Genomic DNA, 21,856 nt, shown 5'->3' on the forward strand with positions numbered 1-21,856 from the left:
GCGCATTGCACAATCCACCTTCGGATGATGTGCTTCGCCATGGGGAGTCTGATCCCGACTTTCTGGAATTGATGGACGTAGGTCAGATCCATGATCTGAATGGAAAATTCTGAAAAGTGGCCCGTGAGCTCTGCCAGGGGAGATATGCGATGAATTGCTGAAGCTGAACACGTTCACCGGGAACTGGGGTCATACAAAAGGCTAGACCCCAGACATAGTGGGAACATCAGTAATCGAACTAATGATTAACTCGGCTAAAATGATACGAATTGCCATGATAGACTGCGAGACATATATAGTCATTTTACATCCACTGCAAAAGTTTTCGTCCATTGTGTAAACAGACAGAGATCGGTTTGATCCTCCAGCCATCGCGGAGGATACTGAGCAAAAAGCCCACTATTCCGGAGTGAAGAAACAAGGGTATAAGCCTCAAAAATATGGGCAACCTGGACTAATCACTGCAGTAACGTAGATTGCTATCCGAGTCGCGCGTGAGGAGCATCCACCAGAGCATTTGATTAGACGGAGCCATTCCTGATACTATGAGATTGGGCGCAGTAGCTCTCAAGGATCAAGGCGGCGTGGCTTTTGTGGGCGCACAAAAGTCCGTGTGGGCTTTGGCTAGGGAAATGTTGAGACTGTTCGTAAGATTATTGGGTGATAGACCAGCTAAGCATTACGAGGGTAACGAAGGCAAGCTTGCAATCCGAACGGCGGTAGTTATTGAGAGATACCCACAACCACAGATAGATGAATTAAAGTTGTAGAGAAAAAAGAAAATGAACGAGAAGCCAAGCGAGATTGAGACAGAAGAAAGGAAAAGAAAAAATAAGGCCCGGGAGGAACATGGAAAGCAGAAGAACAAGGATACAAGTTCTTAAAACGAAGAAGAGAATGCTTCCTAGAGTGAAGACCAAATAGAACAAGAAAAAAACAAAAACAAAAAACCGAAAGAGAAACAGAACTCCCATCTCCGTTATCTAACTTGCCAGCAAGTTCAAAGAGCCAAGGCTTTGACTTCCTACAAATCCCTCGAATTGAACCGTTCTGTTGCTGCTTTTCACTCGGAATACAATGGTCAAGGAGACATTGTATGAAACACGCCCATTGACCATACTGTGGGGAAATTGACTCAGATTGACCTGTGACAAATCGCAGCAAAGTTGACTAAGATGCTTTGCACCTGAACCTCAAGGTTAGTATCCCGCAGAAGGCTCACGAGAAATGCAGATATCAGTACGTACCTTGCACGGCGGTGCGGAACGGAGGTGTGTTTAAATCGGACGAGAAAATGTCGACGTTCTGCAAAAGGGTGCCGTCCTCATGGAAAGGAAAAGTCACTTCGTGTCGCCCGACGTATCCCTCGTCGTAGGATTGTTTCTGAAAGAACCAGGATATTTGAAGTTAGTATGGTTTGTTGTTCTTTAATGATGATCCCGGGAGGGAGGCGGAGGCTCTCCAGACTTGCCTTGCGTAGCACCCATTCAATCCCGTGGGCCATTTTTTGACCCGTTATGATATCGTAGTGGGCATCATCTTCGTCGTGTAGTCCCGACACGAACGGCACTGCTGATGGTACGCCATAATGACGTTGACACAGATAGCCAACTGGGTGAGGTGCGCCGATGCCCCAACAGGCACCCCCATCTGCGACCGCCATAATCCTGAAGTGTTATTAGTAGCTACTCTTGAAAGGATAGGATGCAGAGTAGGTTGTGGATTGAGTTACGGTTCTGGAATAACGTCCACGGTCACACGCCCGGTTTGACCAAACACCGTTCTGACCTCGCTGATCAGATACTGCGATTGCGAAAGTCCCCCGGCAAGAATGATTCTCTGGTCCTTCATTAGCTGAGAAAGCACTTTTAGTTTCTCATACGAGAGGATGTACATTGATCTTGAAATCGCCCGCTTTAGCATTGGCTGCGATAATCTGCTGATGTAGCAGGAGACAAATAGCGCGAACTACAGGCTGAAAGAAACTGCGAAGCGTGTGGCTATTGCGAATTACATCAGTATTGGCTTTGGAGTAAGATGGAGAAAAGGCACTTACTGTGCCAATATCAACTCGCCCCTGTGTTGATCATAAACCTGTGGATCCGTGGCGGAAAAAGGGATTCGGATGGGTAGCCGATGCGGTCTAGGTACATGGCTGCTGAAGGAATGTTTTGCGTCTTCAAATGCAGACATAAACGCGCTACCTGGTGTTCTCTCGACCAAAGGAATAGACTGAAAAGACTCACCAAAGATCCCTTGTAGGTACTGGTGGAAGTTTCGATCCACCGCTGTCGCACCACACAGCCCGCCTGCATCGACTCAGTCTACATCCTTCACGTTGAGGTTTGCACAAAGCTGACTTACCGGTATATTCAGTTAGTTGGTCATAACTGATCCTTGGTCGAACTGAGCTGATATTGTAGGAAGTGATGTCCTGCTATGCATTAGCAATAATTCCAAAGTTCAGTTGTAGGATCGGTATAATCCGTACAACCGTGCCACCACCGATGTCACAAACGACGACCCCGTCTCCAGCCTAGAAGTCATGCATGATTAGCCTGATTTGGTAGATTTCAATTGTTTGAGATTAGATTTCGAAGCGACTCACCTGAACAAGGACGGATTGTGTGGGCAAGTGAGCACGATATGTCAAAACCTTTGCCATCACCACCTCAGGCTCTCGTAGAATCTGGCATGAATGCTCTACTTGGCTTGCTCCGATACGCGAGGTAAAACCGGCACCCCGAACGGCACCGAAAAAAAGATCTTTTGCATCCTCTCCCCACACAGCTGGAACCGCAAATCTGAACTCCAGATGGAAACCGTCCAACGTCTCAACTTCGAGTTTTTGCTGAAGTGTAGAGCAGATGAACATGTATAGCAGCTGCAGATAGTCGGAAACTACTTGCTGAGGAGTCTTGCGCCTCGGAATGCGCATAACACCAGTCGAATTGGATTCATCTAGCGAGGGGTGCTTGATATGTTGCGGGGTCGTGTTCTTATCGACCATCAATTTGGTCCAAGAGACAGACTTCATTTCGGGTGTAACTTCATGCCCCCATTGAGTTCGTCGCAGGTATGGATTCTCTTCGGGATATGCAAGAATGCTAGGAGCCTTTTCAGAGACTACGTGAGACCCATGACCTGGACCAGGCCAGTTGTGGTATTCTCTTGGATTCATCGAATTTCTGCGGTCTGGAAGGAAGTACGAGAACGCTGCCATACGAGTTAGCCTATGCTCATGGATTGGGGATAGACGTCGTTACTAGAGCCCGTCGTGCCGTAGTCGACTCCAACAATGATTTTTCCATGCTGCGCCATGTTTCTTACAAGGAGCTAGGAAAATTCTCGATCAACAGAAGGAGGACTGCGCGAGAGGTAAATGAACGATTTGTATCAGTGGAATGAAAGAAGTAAAGAGAGTATGATAGTCTTTGAGAACCGGACAGGTCCTAAGAAGAGGCAAAAGCACAAAATGTTGTGTGAGTTTGGCCGTATGGAGGGAAGACGAGAAGAACTGCACGAGCGAAAAGGTGCCTTGCGTAAAGAAACGAAAAGGGCAGAGGAAGTCCAGCAGCTATCTAGGACATCTTTATAGCAGGTCTGTTGGATAGTGTGGCAGGCTTCAATTTATGATTAGCAAATTATCGCATTACTTTCATCCAGAAACGCAGCAGGGACTGAGATGGTCTAGACATCGTGCAGTTTGCATCTTGTGCTCTCATTCGCAACTGCTGCAGTATCCCGAATTCGGTGACTTTTCTACTCGCCCAATGACGGCGAATGTAGAACGTGAGTACAGGCTCCACGCTAAATGCATATGAAGGCAGTCCACGTCAACGGAGAGTATTGGATTGAGTCAAATCATCATTCGCCACATTCAGTAGGCAAATCTCTCCATAATCGCATGGCTAATATTTTCTTTCCTCTGGACCGGAACTGCAAATACCCTGTTTGGCTACCAGGCCAAGGTTGTTTCTGACGGTTCCAATCTTGCTCTCCCCTCCCTTTGCCCTTATTTTCCTTTTTCTTGGTTTGGCGTATGCCCAATGCATGCCGTGCAACAAACAAAGAGCTCGCCACGAACACCAGGATCTAGACCTTGTGAAGAAAAAGAATCGGAGAAAAAAGAAAGAAAAAGAAAAAAAGGAAAAAGAAAATAAATAAGGATAGGAAAACAAAAGCACGAAAAGAAAAGCAGAAAAGAAAAACGAACAAAAGTACGGCCCAAATGACCACCGATTCTCATCACAGCTCAGATAAAGAGACTGGAATAAAAATAGTCGTAGACTTGATCGCGAGCTTGCAACATTTGCCCACACACCATTTGGTTCTTGTCCTTTCGACTAAGCGCTTGCCTGCCTGGTTGATTTACGATTCTTCTACGGGACAAAGCAATATCTTTGACCCTCAAGTTCAATTTGAACCTCCTAAAGTTACTTATAGCCTCTGTCGCCTTTCATTCTTACATGGTCAGCTTGACTTCGTGACTTGTCTGATACATTCTCGCATGAAAACCTTTCTCTGCAGCCCAAACAAATGAGTACCGATCGCAGCAAAACCACAATGGGGAACAGAGACGCAGAATCTCCAGCAAGGCCTGCTGTCAACAAGGAGTGTAATGTAGGATACAATCTCGCTGTTTTTCAAAACCCACCGAAATGTTCCTGAACTTACCAGCACATCAGACGGATAACGATCCAACCCCCTCTGCCGCCCAAAGTGAATGTTATCAGATCGAAATTGGAAGAGACGGAGATCAGAGACGTGTCTATGACAATGACTTGGTAGGGAGACGTTGCGAAGCCATTCCTTTCCATCCTCTGGATTTCGGAAAGACCCTGTTTTCACGTTTTCCTTCTCCTTCCTCGCGTATTCTTTTCTAATCCATCTTTCCTCGATGCTAACCTACAACGTCATTGTAGGAGAAGACAGGACAGAAGATCAGAGAGTTCAACAAGAAATTGTTTGGAGTTGAGGATGACCTGTGGGTAGAACCTTGGACCTTCCACGAAGCCGGCATTGAGTACACTGGTGTTTACGTTCCACGCCCCAAGCCGAAACTCGAGGAGAATCCATTTCACAAACACCCATTCTTTTACCGCACAGTGGGCTGGTCTACTGTCGAGGCCGACAAGTCTAAGAAACTTGCGGGTCACATATCGTACGGCATCGCGCACTGGGCACGGAACTATTGTGTCGAAGACCCTGAGACCATTGAAGAAGAGTTTTCCAGCGAAGAAAAGGAGGAGCTGATTAGAAGCCTGGCTGGTTACTGCAAGCAGCAAAGCTGGGATTCGTTGGTGGAACAGATGAAACCCTGCACTTATCGAGACCTACCTCAGATACTCGCAGAGGCCATTCTTGCAAAATCTATATGGGAAAACGTGGTCAAGGACCCCTTTTTCTTTCTTGGAGAAAATTGCGATCCCGTTCCTCCCGGCGGTTATCCTGACCTCTTTCTGCCTTCTCGGTCTCAGATCCATAACATGTGGCGATGGGCCGAACAAGGTGATCCATACTTCTAATCCCTGTCACCAAAAGACAGTGCGTACTGACTCAATTACTAGTCACCTCGTATGATGCTTGCAAATGGCGTCGGTTGACCCTGCAGCATCTTATTGAAAACACACCGGCGATGAGCAAGAACCCCTCGCTGGGAATACATGTTCAGAAGTTCCGCGAGGCGGCCATTGAGAGAATGGCAGAGGAAATCCTCAGCCCGACCGGTACTCTGCGCCGATTCTTGAAGAAACCGTCCGACCCCGAAGACGAGAAATGGACATTGTGGACTATCATCAGGTTGTATCGGCAGGCGGAGCAGCTCAGCTACGGACTTCACGTCCATGACAACCAATACAACTTTTATCCTTTGGAATTATTGCCCATGTTCGAACCTGACACAGAGAATATGGAAAGGTCCTGGCCCCACAATGCGGAACGTGGTAGCAATGATCAAAGAACCAGCCGCCCTGTCTTGTTCCAGTTCAGGCCGATTTTGACATACACATCCGAAGCTGACAATGGAAAAAAGTCGACCGAGTCGAATTTGATATGGCCCGCAGAGGTAGTGATTTCCAGTCACTCCAAAACCGTCACTAATCTTTGGTCTCTTGGTGCTAATTGATATGATTCTGGATGGAGAGCTACATCCCCCGGGATGAGGCTCTGTGATTCAGCTTCTCTCTCTATTGACCAAGATAAGACGGCCTAAATCACACTTCAGGGCATATGAACTGATTTGTTCCAAGTTATCGTTTCAGATGGCGAAAATTTTAACGAACTTTCTTCGACCTGGTTCTGAAATGTATTTCGGCTTTCCTTTTGCAATTGGACTATCTGGGGTTTTTCTCAGTCCTGTTCCATGTTCGCCTCATTTGCCTATCTCGTCTTCTCTCGGTCCAGTGTTCTTCCCTCGTTGGGATCCGCTTTTCCCGTCTTGTTTCCTTTTGCCCTCTCGACGTCTCACATTCGTTGCTTTCGGATCCCCCGCTTTCCATTGTGTTACCACCGCGGTGCCTTCAAAGAAGCCTCCGATAGGCCCATGCGGTTGGTACAATTTCGGTGTGATTATCTTTCGGATCTAGTTTTAAAGAGATCATTCTATTTGGACCACGCTACGTCGTTTATTTCTGTGTAAGGATTTCGTGACGTAGTCAGGGGTTCAGCTTTCCCATGACATTTCCGTCTTGGCGAGGCTTACAATTCTGAGGCCGTTAAGTTATGGTATGGATTGTCGGAATCTCATAGATCTTCCCAATAGCCATAAACCCATGTACTCGTAATCTACTCCGTGCAGTAATGCGTTTAACGATCCGATCCCAGATTACGAAATGTCTTAGTTAGACCGCTGAGCGTACCAAGGAACACCATCGGAAAAATGCGCTTAGACGTGCCACATACAGGAGTGTGCCAGGATTCGTTCGAGAGGGCAGGGGTCATGCTGGACGGAAAGCAGCATCTCCCGGGCCTTGGCTAGACATTTTCAAGTCTACCACCCGCCGGATGTCTTCTTCCGATGTGTCCTGCCGTGGTGTTTCCTAAGGTTCCACCATCAACCGTCAATGAAAATTCACTTTCGTGACCGGCCCGGCCCTTCCGGAGCAGGCAACTGGGACCCAGGGCTAGAGGTGAGTGCATTGGTCGATATTGAGTCCCGGACTGCATCCGCGTTTGCATCAGGATTGGGATCTTATTTCGAACACATCCGCAGGCGGGTAGCTACGTCTGACTTCAGAATTGACCAGGAGGTCTGTGCGTTCCAGAGAGGCAGGGTCCTGCGCCATGAGGAGTTTTCCTACGGCGTTTGCAATCCCTAGGTCTGGAACGCCCCTGCAAGACGTTGAACCTGCGAAGGGAATGACTGGAACGGACTTTCCAAACGAACGGAGTCCAGTGGCGGGGAATCACATGGAGCTGCATTATCGATCAACGAGGCTGTGTATTCCTTGGCTGCTGCTGAAGATTCGGACAGTTGTGGGTATCGGACGTCCCCCGCAGTCCATAATGTGAGGGCCATACGGAAGTCTAGATCTCCGTCCGCGGGAATTTGCATCGGGCTTTGAAGAGCTGCAGTAGATTCCAAGGGAGCGCAGTCTGAGATGTCCGCAGAAGGCACCTCAGCAGTACCTAACCATGTGGCGTAATGACTTACCTGCGAAATCCTACTGCAATTTGTGCGACTTTCTCAATGATCCTACGCTATGAAGGCCCCCTTTGGGCCGTGGGTTCACATTCAACGTCATGCTGATTTCACTACCGTTGTATTCTGACCTAATGGTGGCTTGGAACCCGTTGGGGTCTTCCCGACTCGCTTGCATGATCTCCTATCGTAATCCATGGACGGGCTAGATGACCGGAAGGCCGCAGATCTAATCTGGCTATAATTAGATCAATGGCTACGTCGATAGTTGGTCCACTGCATGCGGGTGCCGTAGATGCCTGATTGCTGATCGGTTGGAGAAAAGATCGATCGATCGGTGGATCGCGTTTTGAAAAAAGAATAAAAAAAAATAAAGCAACAAAAAATAAGAGAAAAAGAACATAAGAAAGATTTCCCAAAATGGGATTTGAGAAACGTATTCGACATGACTCACGTGGAACCATGGTCGTCTCGGCGAGCAAGATGACCCTACCTACTTCTCGATGATGTGCCTGTCCTATAGGAACTCAACCCGCTACGTTCGATCCACATCATATCTAGCGGTGTCGAGCGCCTTTGTAAAACACTGATCCAGTGCTTGGTTGTCATTCGTGTGTGTTCCGACATTCAGAAGCCCAGAGATCTGCTAAGGGCATGGTAGGGCCTATTTGGTCCCAATTTCATCATGCGGGGCTAGGACAGGCTCATTTCTCATAATTTCATGAGTGGAAATAGGAATCCCAACAGCTTGGACAGGAAAAAAATTCCCGGCGGATTAAGATATGTCTGTGGATGAGTCAATGATGGCTCCGAAGATGAAAAATCAATGCCTCAGAAGGATGTCTGCGGCTTTCCGTGGGACATATCTTTCCCCAGGAGCGGATGTACATGTCACTTCATTCAATCGCAATAATCTCCTTGACGCAAGAAGCCCGGTGTGACGCATGTCGGGTACTATTGGTCTACAGAATGCAATGACCTCAGGTGGGATGCAGAAGATGCAGCTATACCCACTTCCCCAGACCGACATTTCGTTGCCTTGCTGCCATCTTCTGCCTGAACGCGAGCTGTCGGGCATCTGCATGACTGGATGTTTCTTAATTGGTCCACAAGGCCTTTGGTATCAACCGGGGTTGAGATTGTTTTGTGGCTGCAGCAGTCCCGTTCTACGAGTAATGGTAGTCTTTCACTTAGTCCAACGCGGGGAAAGTGATCTTAGGGATATTTCCTAATTATCCATTTACCAGATGACTTTGGCATCTGTTGGACAATGTACCGTACAGGGTAGATTGAATGCATTGTGCGGAGTTGACGAAACCTTTTCACCACTGCGACCATACTATTTTCCAGCCTGATCCTGCTCTAGACTAAGGCTAATGCAGATCTGAGAGCGGAAGTGACCGGATTTTGAAGAAAGGCCTACAGGAAATGTAGTCAAGAAGTTCCCTTTCGAATAAAAATAACATAAACCTTTGATACATATCAATAAAACAAATGGAGGTTTCTATGACACTAACGCCCCGTTCCGAATTAAACAACCTAGACAACGCCATGACCCTTAGACAAAAATCAATATACATTTCAACGCATAGTTCATAATCTTATGAATGACAGATTGGGGATATTCCTCGTCCTTCATTCTCCTTAATTCAACAATCCTCAGTATGCGCCTTACCTCAATCCTTGGGCTTCGCCCTGGTTGCCCTTGTTGACCTTCTTACAGGGGCTTCGCTGGGCTTTGGTTGGGCGCGTTTAGCTTTACTTTTCGCCTTTGGCGCAGGGGCAGGGGACTCAGCCTCAGGGGGGCCTGAAGGTGCAGTGGAGGTGGAGGGTGGCAGCGACGGTATTGGTTCGATGGTCCTCCGCACAGTTCTTTCAGGAGCGTTACCCTCACCGCGAGCCGGTCTTTCCGGTGGACGCTGAGGTTCTTGATTTACAGGAGGCGGAAACCGTCGAAGAGGAGAGCCCAAGACAGGCTGCTGCTGGCTTAGGCTTGAAGGAGGAGGGTGACTGGAAGCACGCCGGCTGGGAGTGAAGTTTGGTCGGTGAAGACCAAGGCCGCCGTCTCTGCTAGCGTCTTCGTGGCTTCCCTGGATGCTGGGAGATCTTTGATCGGATACTGAAGGGCGGTATTCTGTATCATTTGATCCCTGTCTTCGAGCTGCTCTCCTGCGTGTTTCAGGCCTAGAAGGCTCGTCTTGCGGGCGTTGACCAGCGGTCTCGGATGACTCCGGACGGTCTTGGCTTGTTGGGCTGAGAGACCGCGACGCGCGCTGCCTTTCGCGCCTGCATGGCTCTTCAAATGAAAAGCCGCCTTCCTCAACTGTTGGAAAGACTTGCTCGCGCAGCCGGCTTGCCTCATTGGGGGCATTCGGAGGATGGCGAGGCGATTCCTGGTGCGTTTGTACTGGTGAACTTGGTGATTGAGCTCTGGCCGCCGGCGCTGGTGGAGCCTGACACCGTACACTCCTTTCAGGTGGCGATGTCTGGGTCCCGTAGTCGCGTCGGGACGGTGGTGAACCTGGGCTATACGTCGGATCGTTCCTTACTCGTTGAATAGGGTCGCCAGTTCTGGGGGGTGTGCTAGACCTGGCGTTGGCGGGCTGTTCATATCCGGCTACAATTTGCTGTGATGGTTGGATATACGAGTCGCTCGGTTCAGGATCACTCGGTGCTGGTGGCGGTGATGGTGGACTGGATGCAGAGCCGCTCATATTATCGCGGTCATTGTTTCCCAAAAACATAGCCGTCTCTCCAAAGATATTGAAGCAAAGATAGATTAGAGCCCATATTCTAATACGACCGTGGAGCCAGACAAAGAGGGTGTATTTAATGGCCTCTGACAATGGGATTACCCCCCGGGTGTAGAAAGGTATCTGATTTGTGATTTCGGACCCAAAAACCACGTCTCCGAGTACTCGCAGCTTCAGTAGATTTGGATGTGGACTGACCATGATGAGCGACGATATTATACCGTCAACAACAAACGCTAAAATGAAGAAAGCCGGTCCATGGCTAGTGCGGGCTTGATATGGCAGGTTCTTCCAACGAGTTGCAGTGACTAGTAGATATCCGAGCCTCATTCTCACGGCTTGTCGCGTGTACCGGTACCAGTGGAATAAACGGTGTGTCCAGACATTAGACTCGGGTGTTGTTCGGGCAGGTGGCTCAATTGCATTCTGACCAGAATATTCTTTCGAGATCTCAGATCTCTTCTCCAGTGCCCATGTTTCAAAGAACTGCGCTGCACGATTTTCATCATAGGAAGTCGAATCCGCCGGCTGTGCTCGTTTGAATGAGGCCCTGAAGTCAGGATGCTGAAGAAGACCCTTTTGACAAGCTATGGCTCGAGCGACCTCTTTCCCTGAAGAGATCTCAATCGTAGATTCTGACTGACCCCCCTGAGCAGGAGGGAATACTTCTTTAAACGGCAGTCTGAAACGACGAACCTGCTGCTGAATCATTGCAAATCCGACGTGGCCATTTAACGATACCAAAAGTCGATCCATGAAGTAGTAGGGCCAAAAGACACTCGTGTCTATGAGAACAATGATCTCGGTCTGAGCCAATCTGATACCTTCAATGATCATGTCGCATTTCCCCGTTTTATCTGTCCCAGCGACGCCGATCCGGGTCATGGTAAAGCGCTTTCGGAATCGGTCCATCATACCATCTATCTCCAGACGCGTATCACTGCTCGTCACGATGATGATTCCATGGACCTTGTTTAACAAACAAGACGTCAGACACTCCTCGAATCTTTGCTGCTCTGTATCGGCCATGGGGAGGATAACAGTGCAGGCGTTCTTTTTCGGCCTTAAATTGTCTTCGGCCTTGTGTAGTTTGACGAAGTATAAGAAGGTGCCCCATTGCGCTGCAAGACGGAATGCCGTTAAGTTAATGACAACAAAAAGAACCTGGTGCTCGACTGTCGTCACGAAATACCAAATGCAACTAAATACATTGTTCGAGGGTGCAGAAAGCCAGATTTTGTACACTTCATCGCAAGCCTCGCAGGAGTGGCCGAATATAAGCCACAGGGTAATAGTAATGAGAGCACTGAAAGGCCAAAAAAGGCCTCGGATATTATTTGCACCATTGATGACGATAGCTACGACCAAGTAGTACAGGATCTGGCCGGCGGTAACAAGTATCTTCTTGAGGCTTCTTCCTGAATCAACGATTTCAATGAAGTCTTTCAGGCTGAATTCTCCAGATATGAAGACCAGAAATAGGGCGAGATTCAGCGCGTAACGGGGAAGACGAGACATCCTGGCCATGTAGATTGGACCGGATCAAATGAAAAGAAGATGAAGGGCTGCGGAGATCGAGAGATTTGGATGAAAAGTCCATGAGAAGAATTATCGCCAGACAGTATTCCGGACGTATGAAGGTATTTGAATTCTCAGTGTTCGGAATGTCCTTTGTCGCAAACCGCTATAAAGAAAATGTTTCATGGCACACTTTATGCCATGGGATATCTTGTCTAAAAATAAAGACAGATTAATGTGAGCAGTCCAAGGGTTGAAAAGATGCAATGATCAAAGAAATACAGTGTGTTCCCTTTGGCAAATTCAATGAACTCCGACAATTGCACATGGCTTTCACAATGTTTGTCGACAAGTAATATTGTAGCAAACTTTGAGTAGAAAGAACAAAGGATGGAACCCGTACAGATGAACCAATCTTTTGACTTTTACTAAAGCTAAGCTAGATCCGGTCATCTTTCGTCCGTTCAAACAATCAAGAGCAAACGCTGTTTCATGGTCAACCGGTGTTCTTTGTCTATAGATCGCAAGTTTGCTCAGGGCATTGAGACACTCACTCTACAATTTCTGGAAGTTTCTCTTTCTTTGTGCTCTGTCATGAGCTTCATCTTTCGGTGATTGCTCTAGTCTCTCTCGTTTCTACAGGCCTACAAACTACCAGTGCATCGGTTTTGGGGAGTCTATGCAAGGAGATGGTCATCCTGAGTCTGATCATTTCGATACCACCTACTATTCTGTGATACGAGAAAGATCATCAATGTACAACTGCCGACATACAGCTATAGCGTCATCCACAGCCTCTTCGAAAGAAGACTACTATCTATCATATCATGCCTCAACCTAAAAGCTTCCCCAATAATGCAAATCATAATCTACTCCACCTGGCCGCCACAACGGCTTGGGCGTATAAACTGGAATAGGCACGTCCGCTAGATCGGCAATCAGTATGGACAGTCAAACGTCATTCTACAAGCAAACAGGGCACTTACTTCCATATCCGGTGCTTGGTGCCGCCCAGGCAGGGCTCGGGGGCGCTGTCCACCCTGTCGGTGAAGCGGTAATCGTATACGTACTCGTATAGGTCTGGGGTGTCTCGTTCGAGCTCCATGGCCTGATCCCGTTGTTTTCGTTATACGAGTCGTCTCCTGTGCCGAAGATATTGCTGATCTTGTTGGCCACTTCGGTTCCGGATTCGGTCCATATGGAGATGTCTTCGACGGTTACGTTGGTCGCGTAGGTGAGGTCGTTGGCGATTAGGTAGAGAGGAGGGCGTTTAAGTCCGTCTGCCACGGAGCCTTTGCTAATTATCAGTATTTGAATCGGGTGAAAGGGGGCAGGATGGACATACCAGTGAAGTTTCGGAAGACGAGGTTGCTTAGAGTGACAGCGCCGGTGTCGGGTTCGAAGGTATTCTGCCAGTATTGATTGATGTTGAGGCCATAGAGACTACCCTTGGAGCGGAAATTTTCAAAGGTAACATTGGTTACGTAGCCTGATCCGCCCGGGTAGGTCTTGATGAAGGCGATATTGTTCCCTTGAATGATGCTGATGTTTCGAGCGACCTGTAGGAATTAGAATGACTTTCATATATAATAAGAGGTGAGGCATACAATATTCGAGATCTCCGCGGATGCATTCAAGCTTCCAATCGAGGTGCCTGAGCCCGCTTGGTTGCACACCAAATTTTCGATCAGAGCGTGATGAGAAGGGCTTTTCACCGAGACACATTCGTCCCGGTTCGTCACCTATAGCTTTTAACTTCTCTTCCCAGGTAGTTGCAAGTGATTTCTTACCTCGTTATCATGAATGTAGTAGTTGGTACCGATCGCATCAATGCCATCGTAACTGCCCAGATTACCTCCCCGAATGGTCAAATGATATGCCTCCACATTGACCGCAAAGTCGAGGATGATGTGGAACTTAGGGCTGTCTACGAGGATCAAATCATGGACTGAGGCATTGGTCGGCGAAATCAATCTGACGAGACGGGGACGATCGGTGCTGAATTCAAATTCAGCTTTCGCCCGTAGTCAGGTCACACTCGGGAGGAGACTTACTTATTCAGATTCCGGTACAAATATCCCTGGCCCTGGAACGCACCCTTGCCATTGGACGAGTAGAATTCAAAATCGACGGCTGTATTTCGTTCAGTATGTAAATCCAACGCCACTTCAAGTCGAAATGCTCACCATTCACAATAACAAGAACGTCTAACAAGAACTTCTGGTCACCCTCCCCGTTGATAGTCTCATTCAACACATCCACCCCCGCAAAGCCTTGGAGGATCAACCCACGTTCAATAGTCCAGTCACCGCCATATGCGGCTGTAATAAGCCCGTCGAGCTGGAATGCCCAATTTGTGGCATTGCTCAACACCACACCCCGGTTGATGAGATATTCGCCCTCCGGGACAACGAGTCTGCTTCCTGCATGGCGGCGGACACAGTCTTTGAAGGTCTTTTCCAATGCATCCGCAATATCAGTGCTGTTGTCTGCGACGGCACCGTAGTCGAGGATATTGCATTCTGTTTTCTTGTCCGAGAGGTCGGTTGTTGGACCGACGCGCCCGATCAGTTGAGCGGATATTGGGGAAAAGAACAAGAGAAGAGGGAGGAGTCTCATGATGGCTCAGGAAACTGTCAACAATCTGCTGATGTGCTTGGGTTCAACCAGATACTTGCTGAATTTAAGCATCACAGATACGGTGTGCCAAAGTCTCAATCAAATGTCGACATTACCTTCCTCCACTCAGTGTGGATCTGATGCTGTACAACTGATAAGGCCAAATTAAAATCGTCATCCGAGAGTGCAGAATGATGCAAACCCAGGGGTGAATTGGTCATCTTGGACTGGATGGTACAATACGCCGAAGCAGGATTTAATATCGGCGTTAGTCTTCGCTTTGAAAGGAGCCGAGGGCTTTGGTCCGGCTATCTATTGGTAATTTCCGAGTCACGCAACAATGCTTATAAACATGCTATACGATTTCTATTAACCGTGATTAATAGTCATAGGTCTAAGCTAGCTATCTACGCATCCTCCGACAGTGCCGCTCTCCTCGTCTTCGACTTAGGATCCAAGTACGGTCTCTCGGCTTGTGGCGCAACTCGGAGCCCATGTCGGAGGTGTGGGACTGAAATATAATGTCAGCATTGCATCCCTTCCATTCGGAGAAGGATCTTACAGTAGTCAAAGATCCCAGTATGGTAAGTGGCCCGGTTGTCCCAGATTGCGACCGCGTTCTTGGACCACTTCCACCGGACCTGGAATTCGTAGCCCTCGGCCACAGTCCGGTAAAGAGAATCCAGGATACCGTCGCCAATTCTCTTTTCCAGTCCCACGATCTCTTTAGTAAAGTTCTCGTTCACGTAAAGAGTCTTCCATCCGGTGACCGGATGAGTACGGACAACAGGGTGCTGCGATCAATTAGTTAGGGCACATTCAGTCATGTGGATGGATGGTCACACACGATAGTCTCGATAGGATCTCGGCGCAGACAACCGCTCGTGCGCAGGGCTTTCTCTGCCTGCTCGAGTCCGCTGTGCTTGGCCTCCAGAGTTTCCAGAATCTCCTGCAGCTTGGGCGACAACGCTGTTTGACCGGTTTCTCAGTATCCGTCTACCACGCATCATGGATACAAAGACTTACACTCATACAACGCATATCCGCTTGCCCAAATCGTATCTCCTCCAGCCAACGTCCCATCTGGTCCTGCCTCCGGCAAAGTATCCATTTTTAACAGCGTCAGTCCGGGCGGCTGGAGCTCATAGCTCACATCCGAATGCCAAATCTGATGAGACCGCCCGTTCACGGCCGTCCCATCCTTGTGGATGGGGTGCACCCACGGCAAATCGGGTATGATTCCCGCCATCTGGTGAATATGCAGATCGCCATAGTACGCGCCAAAAGCAATCTGCTCGTGTGCGTCCATCTCTTGGTCTCGGAAGAACACGACGCCCCGTTCGGCGACGAGACGCGCTAGATCATCCTTTTGCTCGTCGGTCAGATCGGTCAGTTGGAGGCCGACGATCTCGGTGCCGATTTCGGGGGTCAAATGAATGACGGAGGTAGCGGCGCCCAGGAGCCGGGATTTCGAGGGGTCGGAACTTAAGCCGCGGTCTCTGAACGGCTTTTCGACGAGGTTGGGTAGTTTGAAGGGCGTGTAGTTGGGGTATTGTAGGCCTCCGGCGGGGACAGAATGCAGGGGCGACACGCCACGAGGGGTCGTGTATTCGGGGTGGGGAAGCCCTTTCGGGCGCTCAGGGAGCTTTAGTTCTTTCTGAATGGAGGGCATGGTGGTAATTGTGCCCGGTGATGGATTTAATGCGGTGAAATGGACGTATGGTCTTGGGGATATTTCCTGGGATTGAACGTGGTATATAAGCTTCTGCCACGCCGCTTGTTGTCGCTAACCTTTCTGGCTGCATGGTTTAGTTCCAGTTCGTTTAATATCCGGATAAGACCCTGTCTTGCAGTCACGCCATTTCAGTCATATCTGATTCTATCCTCGATAAAGAGGGGATTAATATATTCAACTATAGCCTGTTAAACAGCCCTACTCAATGATCCTGTCATCCTGCTAGCCATCCACCCCACAACACTAGCCAACCCGTCATGCCATAGACACTATCAGCCTAACTATCGAACAGGAAATCCAGCCGCTTATTCCCCTCATCGCTGGTATTCTCCAAGTAATGCGCTTTCTCCTGCTCATTCATCGCCTCCCACTTAGCCTTCTTCCACCGGTTGCGCGACACATAGTACCCCTTCGCCAGAACATATGCCACAATAGTCGCGATGTTGATTGCTATCAATTGACCATCTCCGCGGTGATAGTACGGCTTGTCATCTTCGCGATAAATATTCGATGATGCAATCCCAGACAATTGAATCGTGATATTGTATAGGGCCGCGCTAACAGTTCGGGTTCGCACGGCGTTACTGAGCCGTGAACACCAACCGACATGAGCGGCGTGGGGGGAAGGCCAGCCCAAAAGCACGAATGTAACCGCGTACAAACCCCAGTTGGAGAGCGTGCTAGCGGACGTGTAGAGGACGATAAGCAGCGGAAGCGACCAGAGCTGAGTGAGGATACCGACAATGGAGATCTCGTGAAATCGCTCGGTGATCTCTGTGATGATGAGCAAGTTGATGGCAGCGAAAACTGTGACTGGTATTCCGAGCAGGGTTGTTTCGAAAGTACTGAAGCCGATTGCCTTGAGCGATAAACTGAGATATCCCTTAGGAGGGGAGGTAGGGATCTCAAAGAGAATGCCGATGACGTAGATGGGCCACAGGTCGTAGTCTTTCAGACTTTTCCAGAGCATGCCCAACGACAATGCTTGACGGTTGTGCATGTCTCCTTTGGATGGATCGTCGCGGAGGACGCGGTTGACGATGATCCTTTCTTCGCGCTCGGTGAAGTAGCCCTTTGGATTCCACCAGGTTTTTGTTTGAGTCGGTCCGGGGACGAGAAAGAGAAAGCTGAAGGCGCCAATAACCAAGCTTATCAATGCTTCGATGAGGAAAAGCCATTGCCAGCCCGGTCGAGCTTGAACGCCACGCATATGCAGGACACCGTAGGCGATGAACGAAGCAATGACACCAGAGATGGAATCCACAAACCAGAAAAACGCCAGTCGAAGCGGCATTTCGGTCTTCTTGTAGAAGTATGAGAGATACAAAATTGCATCCGGAATGAAACCACCCATGAAGAAGCCCAGGAAGAAGCGACAAGCAAAGAACCCAGCGCGGTTGTGAATGAAGAACTGACCCCCCGATGCCAAACTCCACATGATGATCTGCACGGGAATCCATCGATCGGGGCCCAGTCGTTTTCCAATCATTTGTGATGGGATCTCTGAGATCAGGAACCCAATTCGATACATGTTTTGTGCGTTATTGTAGTCGTTCGTGTTGATGTGTAAATCATCTAGCAGATTGTCGGCGGACGCATTGCCCAGGTTCCCTCGGTCCAGGTTAAGGCCAAAGAACATCACAAGAATCCAAAGGAATATTTTGATGTCGCATTTGCGACGCACTGCAGTTTCCTCACGATGTGTCCAGCGCTCGTTTGGGTCGAATCGGTGCAAGTTCTCGTATTGTGGGTGAGGCTGATAATATTTGGCCAGCACTGGATCGTCGAATACGCTGCGTGTGGTGGCAATGCTGTCGGGGTCCAAGGCCTTCTTCCTTGACAGGAAAGCAGAGACAAAAGATCTGTGCTGTGGACCATCATCTGGCTCGGCCAGGTCAACGACCGTGCCGTCTTTGGTAAACTCTGGGTTGGGTGTCTTGGACATTTTCACCGTGGCGAAAATTCAGACACACAGAGCGATTCGAAGATTATTGGAATGGGCCTCAAGAAGATCCCCATGTCTTACAAGTATACGGCTGGCAATATATATTGTCATTATCTATCGTATGGCTTTCCAGCCCAGTGCGTTCGTGCTGCCAGGAAACAATGATGCAAGCCTGTAGCCCAAGAAGCTAAGCTTTAGAACAAGACCGTCACTGTATTAACTGCTTACTCTTAACTGACTATCTTCAGCTGCCAAGGTATCCAGGAATCGAGCGAAGGACGCGACCGGGATGGCTCAGATGATGTGCTTGCCGCGAGGAGTGTTGTCATGTAAGGGCGGATGGCATCAGCCCTGCCCCGAGCCCTAAGTGATGGCTCTCTCCGCTCCAACGTCCCAATGTCAGCATGATAAATTAATGCACCAGTCAGGCTTTAAACAGCTATCTGCTATATTAATATAGTCTCACGGTTCCGACCTTGTTGGCTGTTTAGGTCAAGCACTGGCTTAAAAGGCTTGGATACGCCATCGTTGCAGGCGATGGTGACTGCCGAACTGCCGTTCATGGATTCTTATTCGCTTGCTTCTAACCGAGGTTTCCTCTTTACCCGACCCTGAACCATCGCGAACGAGCGGGCCGGTCTGGTATTTCGTGTTTGGCCCTGTCCGGCTCGTCCTCCGTCTGTTCTTAGTGTCACCGGCGTGAGTCAAAGTCCCTGCATCATGGGATCTAGTGAGACAAAGACAAGCTTAGAATGGCTCGGAGATTGCCCAGGTCAGGCGAGAACAACCTTCGGCGTCCCATGGCCACGCGGGAAGTATTGGTCTGGTGAGACATCCTTTTCCATTAACGACGAGAGCGGCAATTCGACACCGCTACAATCCTGGACCAACGCATACTGGCCAGACGGGTCAATAAAATGGACTGGGCATGCTATCTCCTCGGGGGAACACATCTCAGGCCGTTTATCAATCAAAGCTACGATAAGAGAGGGACATTCGAGCTTTCCCAGCGGAATTCAGATCCAACATGACAAATCCACTAAGATAATCAATGTTGCCACTGGGAAGGCGTCTGCCACTTTTTTCACTGAAGGTCGAACTGTGATACATGAAATCACAAACAGCAAAGGCAATGCTGTCGGGTCTAATGGCCGATTGATCCTACTCTCTCAGTCTGACCAATCGATCGATTCTGAATTTCATAGCTCGGTTGAAGATGTGACGATCGAGCAGGAAGGTCCCATACGAGCGGTTATCGCAATTAGAGGCACCCATCGGCTTATTGAGTCTCAAGAGCTTTCGACAAGCCGTTCATGGCTCCCATTCATCCTCCGGTTCTATTTCTATTTGAACTCGGCTGAGATTCGTGTTGCTCATACCATCATATATGACGGTGACCCCCATAAAACCTTCATACGAGGTATTGGGATACGGCTTGACGCTCCTCTTGGCAACGAGCTGCCTTACAATCGACACGTGCGCTTTGCTGGAGTGGAGAATGGAATATTCAGCGAGTCTGTGCAAGGCACCACAGGGCTCTGGAAAGATCCTGGTCAACAGATCCGATCTGCTCAAATTAATGGTCAGGCTTTACCACCCAAACAGACATGGGATAACCAAGTTGGAGAATATATGAAGTGGGTGCCTTGCTGGAACGAGTATACCCTAGCTCAGCTGTCTCCCGACGGGTACACGATGAAAAAGCGAACAGCCCCGGGTCACAGTTGGGTGAATATACCTGGAGGTACCCGTGCAGGCGGGCTAGCGTATCTAGGTGGTGCGAATCATGGGGGCCTCGCGATCGGAATGCGACATTTCTGGGAGAGGTACCCGACTAGCCTGGACATTCGGAATGCTAATACACCGACTGGGGAACTCACCTTATGGCTTTATTCTCCACTAGCAGAAAAGATGGATTTGCGTCCGCATCATGATGGGTTACAGCAGGAGACATATGAGCATCAGCTAGACGCATTGCGTGTCACATATGAAGATTGGGAAAAGGGCACGGGAACGCCCTATGGGATTGCGCGAACAAACGAATTATCGATCTTTGCTTTTGACCAGACACCCTCCTCTGACCAGCTGTCTCACACCGTGAAGCTTATGCGTGAGCCACCTGTTTTGGTCCCCGACCGAGGATACATCCTATCTACCAAAGCACTAGGAACATACTGGTCACCCGTGAACACAGTCCTGACGCCTACGCCATCAGAAGCAGCGATCATGCATAACCTTGACTTCTTGTTCAACTTCTATAAAACCCAAATTTCCGAGCGCAGATGGTATGGCTTCTGGGACCACGGCGACATCATGCACACGTATGACGCGGACCGACACGCCTGGCGATATGACATCGGGGGCTACGCGTGGGATAACTCCGAGCTTTCCCCAGATCTTTTCTTTTGGCTCTATTTTCTACAGACTGGGAGAGAGGACGTCTACCGACTAGCTGAAGCGTTAACGAGACACACCTCCGAGGTTGACGCGTACCATCTCGGACCATGGAAGGGGCTGGGGACAAGACACGGCGTGCAGCATTGGAGTGATAGCTGCAAGCAGGCGCGGGTGACAAGTGCGATTTATAAGAGAGTGTTCTATTATGTCTCTGGTGGCGATGAACGCACCGGGGAATTGTTAAACGAGACCTTGAACGCGGACCGCCCACTGCTGATCTTGGATCCCTATCGCAAGGTCCGCCCGGATAAATCGTACATTGCATCAGCAGATGCCGTCACAATCTCTCTTGGGACCGATTGGTCTGCATTCGCCGCCGCATGGTTCACTGCGTGGGAGCGACGCGCAAACAACTGGGAAGACGCATTCCAGAAACTCCGTCTCTCCATGCAGGGGATTAGCAATCTGCGCAATGGCTTCGTCACCGGCACGGTGAGTTATAACATCAACACAGGCGATATTCTTCCTCCTCCACATGACCCAAACAATACTGGGATCGTAAAAGTCTCGCACCTCTCCGCTATGTTCGGACTGTTTGAAGTCTGCGCTGAGGTCATCGACTCTTTCGGGGACAATCTGCCGTCTGGGTTTCAATCCGCGTGGATCGACTATTGTCGGTTTTTCAACGCTAGTGCCGATGAACAAACAGCTAGGTATGGAGCGAACTTTGGGTCGCTGATCCTACGACAAGGACATTCTCGGTTGACTGCTTATGCGGCAAGGATACTACATGATGCGAGTATTGCGCGGCGAGCGTGGGGGGAATTTTGTACTGGCGATGGGTATGCGTTGGAGGCGCCGTGGAAGAGTCAGTTAGTGCATGGCAGTCATGTTCCTGTTCCTGTGCAGGAGGCCGCGTGGGTATCCACGAATATTTCGGCGTTGTATGGGTTGGCGGCGATTCAAAATTTGGCCTTGATTAGAGGTCATTTGCCAAAGACAAATGCAGATACTTGAGAATGCTATAAATGTTGTTTCAAATGTTGAGGGTGAAAATGAGAAGCCTTTGCGAGCTCTCTTAACTGCTCGTCCGATAGCTCACAGGCGCTCCTTGTCTACACCTTAACAAGTCCACTATCCAAAATGCGCAAATATGATTACTACATCATTAACAAGATCCCAAGACAAATTAGCATGCATAAAAAATGAATCACAACTGACCCTACCCAATCCATAACCACAATAAA

The 21,856-nt window shown here is 49.1% G+C and overlaps 7 protein-coding genes across 7 annotated transcripts; 2 read left to right on the forward strand and 5 right to left on the reverse strand.

The window, feature by feature from the left end:
* Nucleotides 1–983: 983 nt before the first annotated feature.
* P170DRAFT_472376 (Hsp70 family protein) lies at nt 984–3,321 on the reverse strand (the record flags this gene model as incomplete). Its single annotated transcript, XM_024852943.1, has 10 exons — nt 984–1,186; nt 1,248–1,383; nt 1,484–1,667; nt 1,733–1,839; nt 1,895–2,000; nt 2,057–2,309; nt 2,365–2,434; nt 2,492–2,536; nt 2,609–3,216; nt 3,267–3,321. 10 exons carry the CDS (start codon nt 3,319–3,321, stop codon nt 984–986), a joined length of 1,767 nt encoding a protein of 588 aa, XP_024707788.1.
* A 1,245-nt stretch (nt 3,322–4,566) lies between these two features.
* P170DRAFT_472377 (uncharacterized protein) lies at nt 4,567–6,127 on the forward strand (the record flags this gene model as incomplete). The annotated part of the gene is made up of 4 exons (XM_024852944.1): nt 4,567–4,623; nt 4,689–4,787; nt 4,926–5,511; nt 5,571–6,127. The coding sequence occupies 4 exons, from the start codon at nt 4,567–4,569 to the stop codon at nt 6,125–6,127; spliced, it is 1,299 nt and encodes a 432-aa protein (XP_024707789.1).
* Nucleotides 6,128–9,284: 3,157 nt separating this feature from the next.
* On the reverse strand, nt 9,285–11,922 carry P170DRAFT_489166 (uncharacterized protein; the record flags this gene model as incomplete). Its single annotated transcript, XM_024853984.1, has 1 exon — nt 9,285–11,922. One exon carries the CDS (start codon nt 11,920–11,922, stop codon nt 9,319–9,321), a length of 2,604 nt encoding a protein of 867 aa, XP_024707790.1. The 3' UTR covers nt 9,285–9,318.
* A 729-nt stretch (nt 11,923–12,651) lies between these two features.
* Nucleotides 12,652–14,777, reverse strand: P170DRAFT_507268 (putative rhamnogalacturonase). Its single transcript, XM_024854466.1, has 7 exons — nt 14,100–14,777; nt 13,968–14,046; nt 13,704–13,911; nt 13,521–13,655; nt 13,259–13,472; nt 12,900–13,205; nt 12,652–12,839 (listed from the first exon to the last, which is right to left on the reverse strand). Exons 1-7 carry the CDS (start codon nt 14,530–14,532, stop codon nt 12,751–12,753), a joined length of 1,464 nt encoding a protein of 487 aa, XP_024707791.1. The 5' UTR covers nt 14,533–14,777; the 3' UTR covers nt 12,652–12,750.
* Nucleotides 14,778–14,939: 162 nt separating this feature from the next.
* Nucleotides 14,940–16,204, reverse strand: P170DRAFT_453851 (TauD/TfdA dioxygenase family protein; the record flags this gene model as incomplete). Its single annotated transcript, XM_024851394.1, has 4 exons — nt 14,940–15,043; nt 15,095–15,326; nt 15,380–15,501; nt 15,559–16,204. The coding sequence occupies 4 exons, from the start codon at nt 16,202–16,204 to the stop codon at nt 14,940–14,942; spliced, it is 1,104 nt and encodes a 367-aa protein (XP_024707792.1).
* A 340-nt stretch (nt 16,205–16,544) lies between these two features.
* Nucleotides 16,545–18,212, reverse strand: P170DRAFT_351401 (putative MFS transporter; the record flags this gene model as incomplete). Its single annotated transcript, XM_024843865.1, has 1 exon — nt 16,545–18,212. One exon carries the CDS (start codon nt 18,210–18,212, stop codon nt 16,545–16,547), a length of 1,668 nt encoding a protein of 555 aa, XP_024707793.1.
* Nucleotides 18,213–18,932: 720 nt separating this feature from the next.
* On the forward strand, nt 18,933–21,626 carry P170DRAFT_444466 (polysaccharide lyase family 26 protein; the record flags this gene model as incomplete). The annotated part of the gene is made up of 2 exons (XM_024850633.1): nt 18,933–19,282; nt 19,337–21,626. The coding sequence occupies 2 exons, from the start codon at nt 18,933–18,935 to the stop codon at nt 21,624–21,626; spliced, it is 2,640 nt and encodes an 879-aa protein (XP_024707794.1).
* Nucleotides 21,627–21,856: the final 230 nt, after the last annotated feature.

Source organism: Aspergillus steynii (genome assembly GCF_002849105.1).
Source record: "Aspergillus steynii IBT 23096 chromosome Unknown P170scaffold_2, whole genome shotgun sequence".
NCBI lineage: Eukaryota > Fungi > Ascomycota > Eurotiomycetes > Eurotiales > Aspergillaceae > Aspergillus > Aspergillus steynii.

Bases quoted from the DNA above. Each gene is read 5' to 3' on its own strand.
- P170DRAFT_507268 (XM_024854466.1), bottom strand. From the start codon at position 14,532: ATGAGACTCCTCCCTCTTCTCTTGTTCTTTTCCCCAATATCCGCTCAA. The intron at 14,047-14,099 runs GTGAGCATTTCG...AACGAAATACAG, and splicing joins CGTTCTTGTTATTGTGAATG to CCGTCGATTTTGAATTCTAC. The intron at 13,473-13,520 runs GTATGCCTCACC...TAATTCCTACAG, and splicing joins CCGCGGAGATCTCGAATATT to GTCGCTCGAAACATCAGCAT.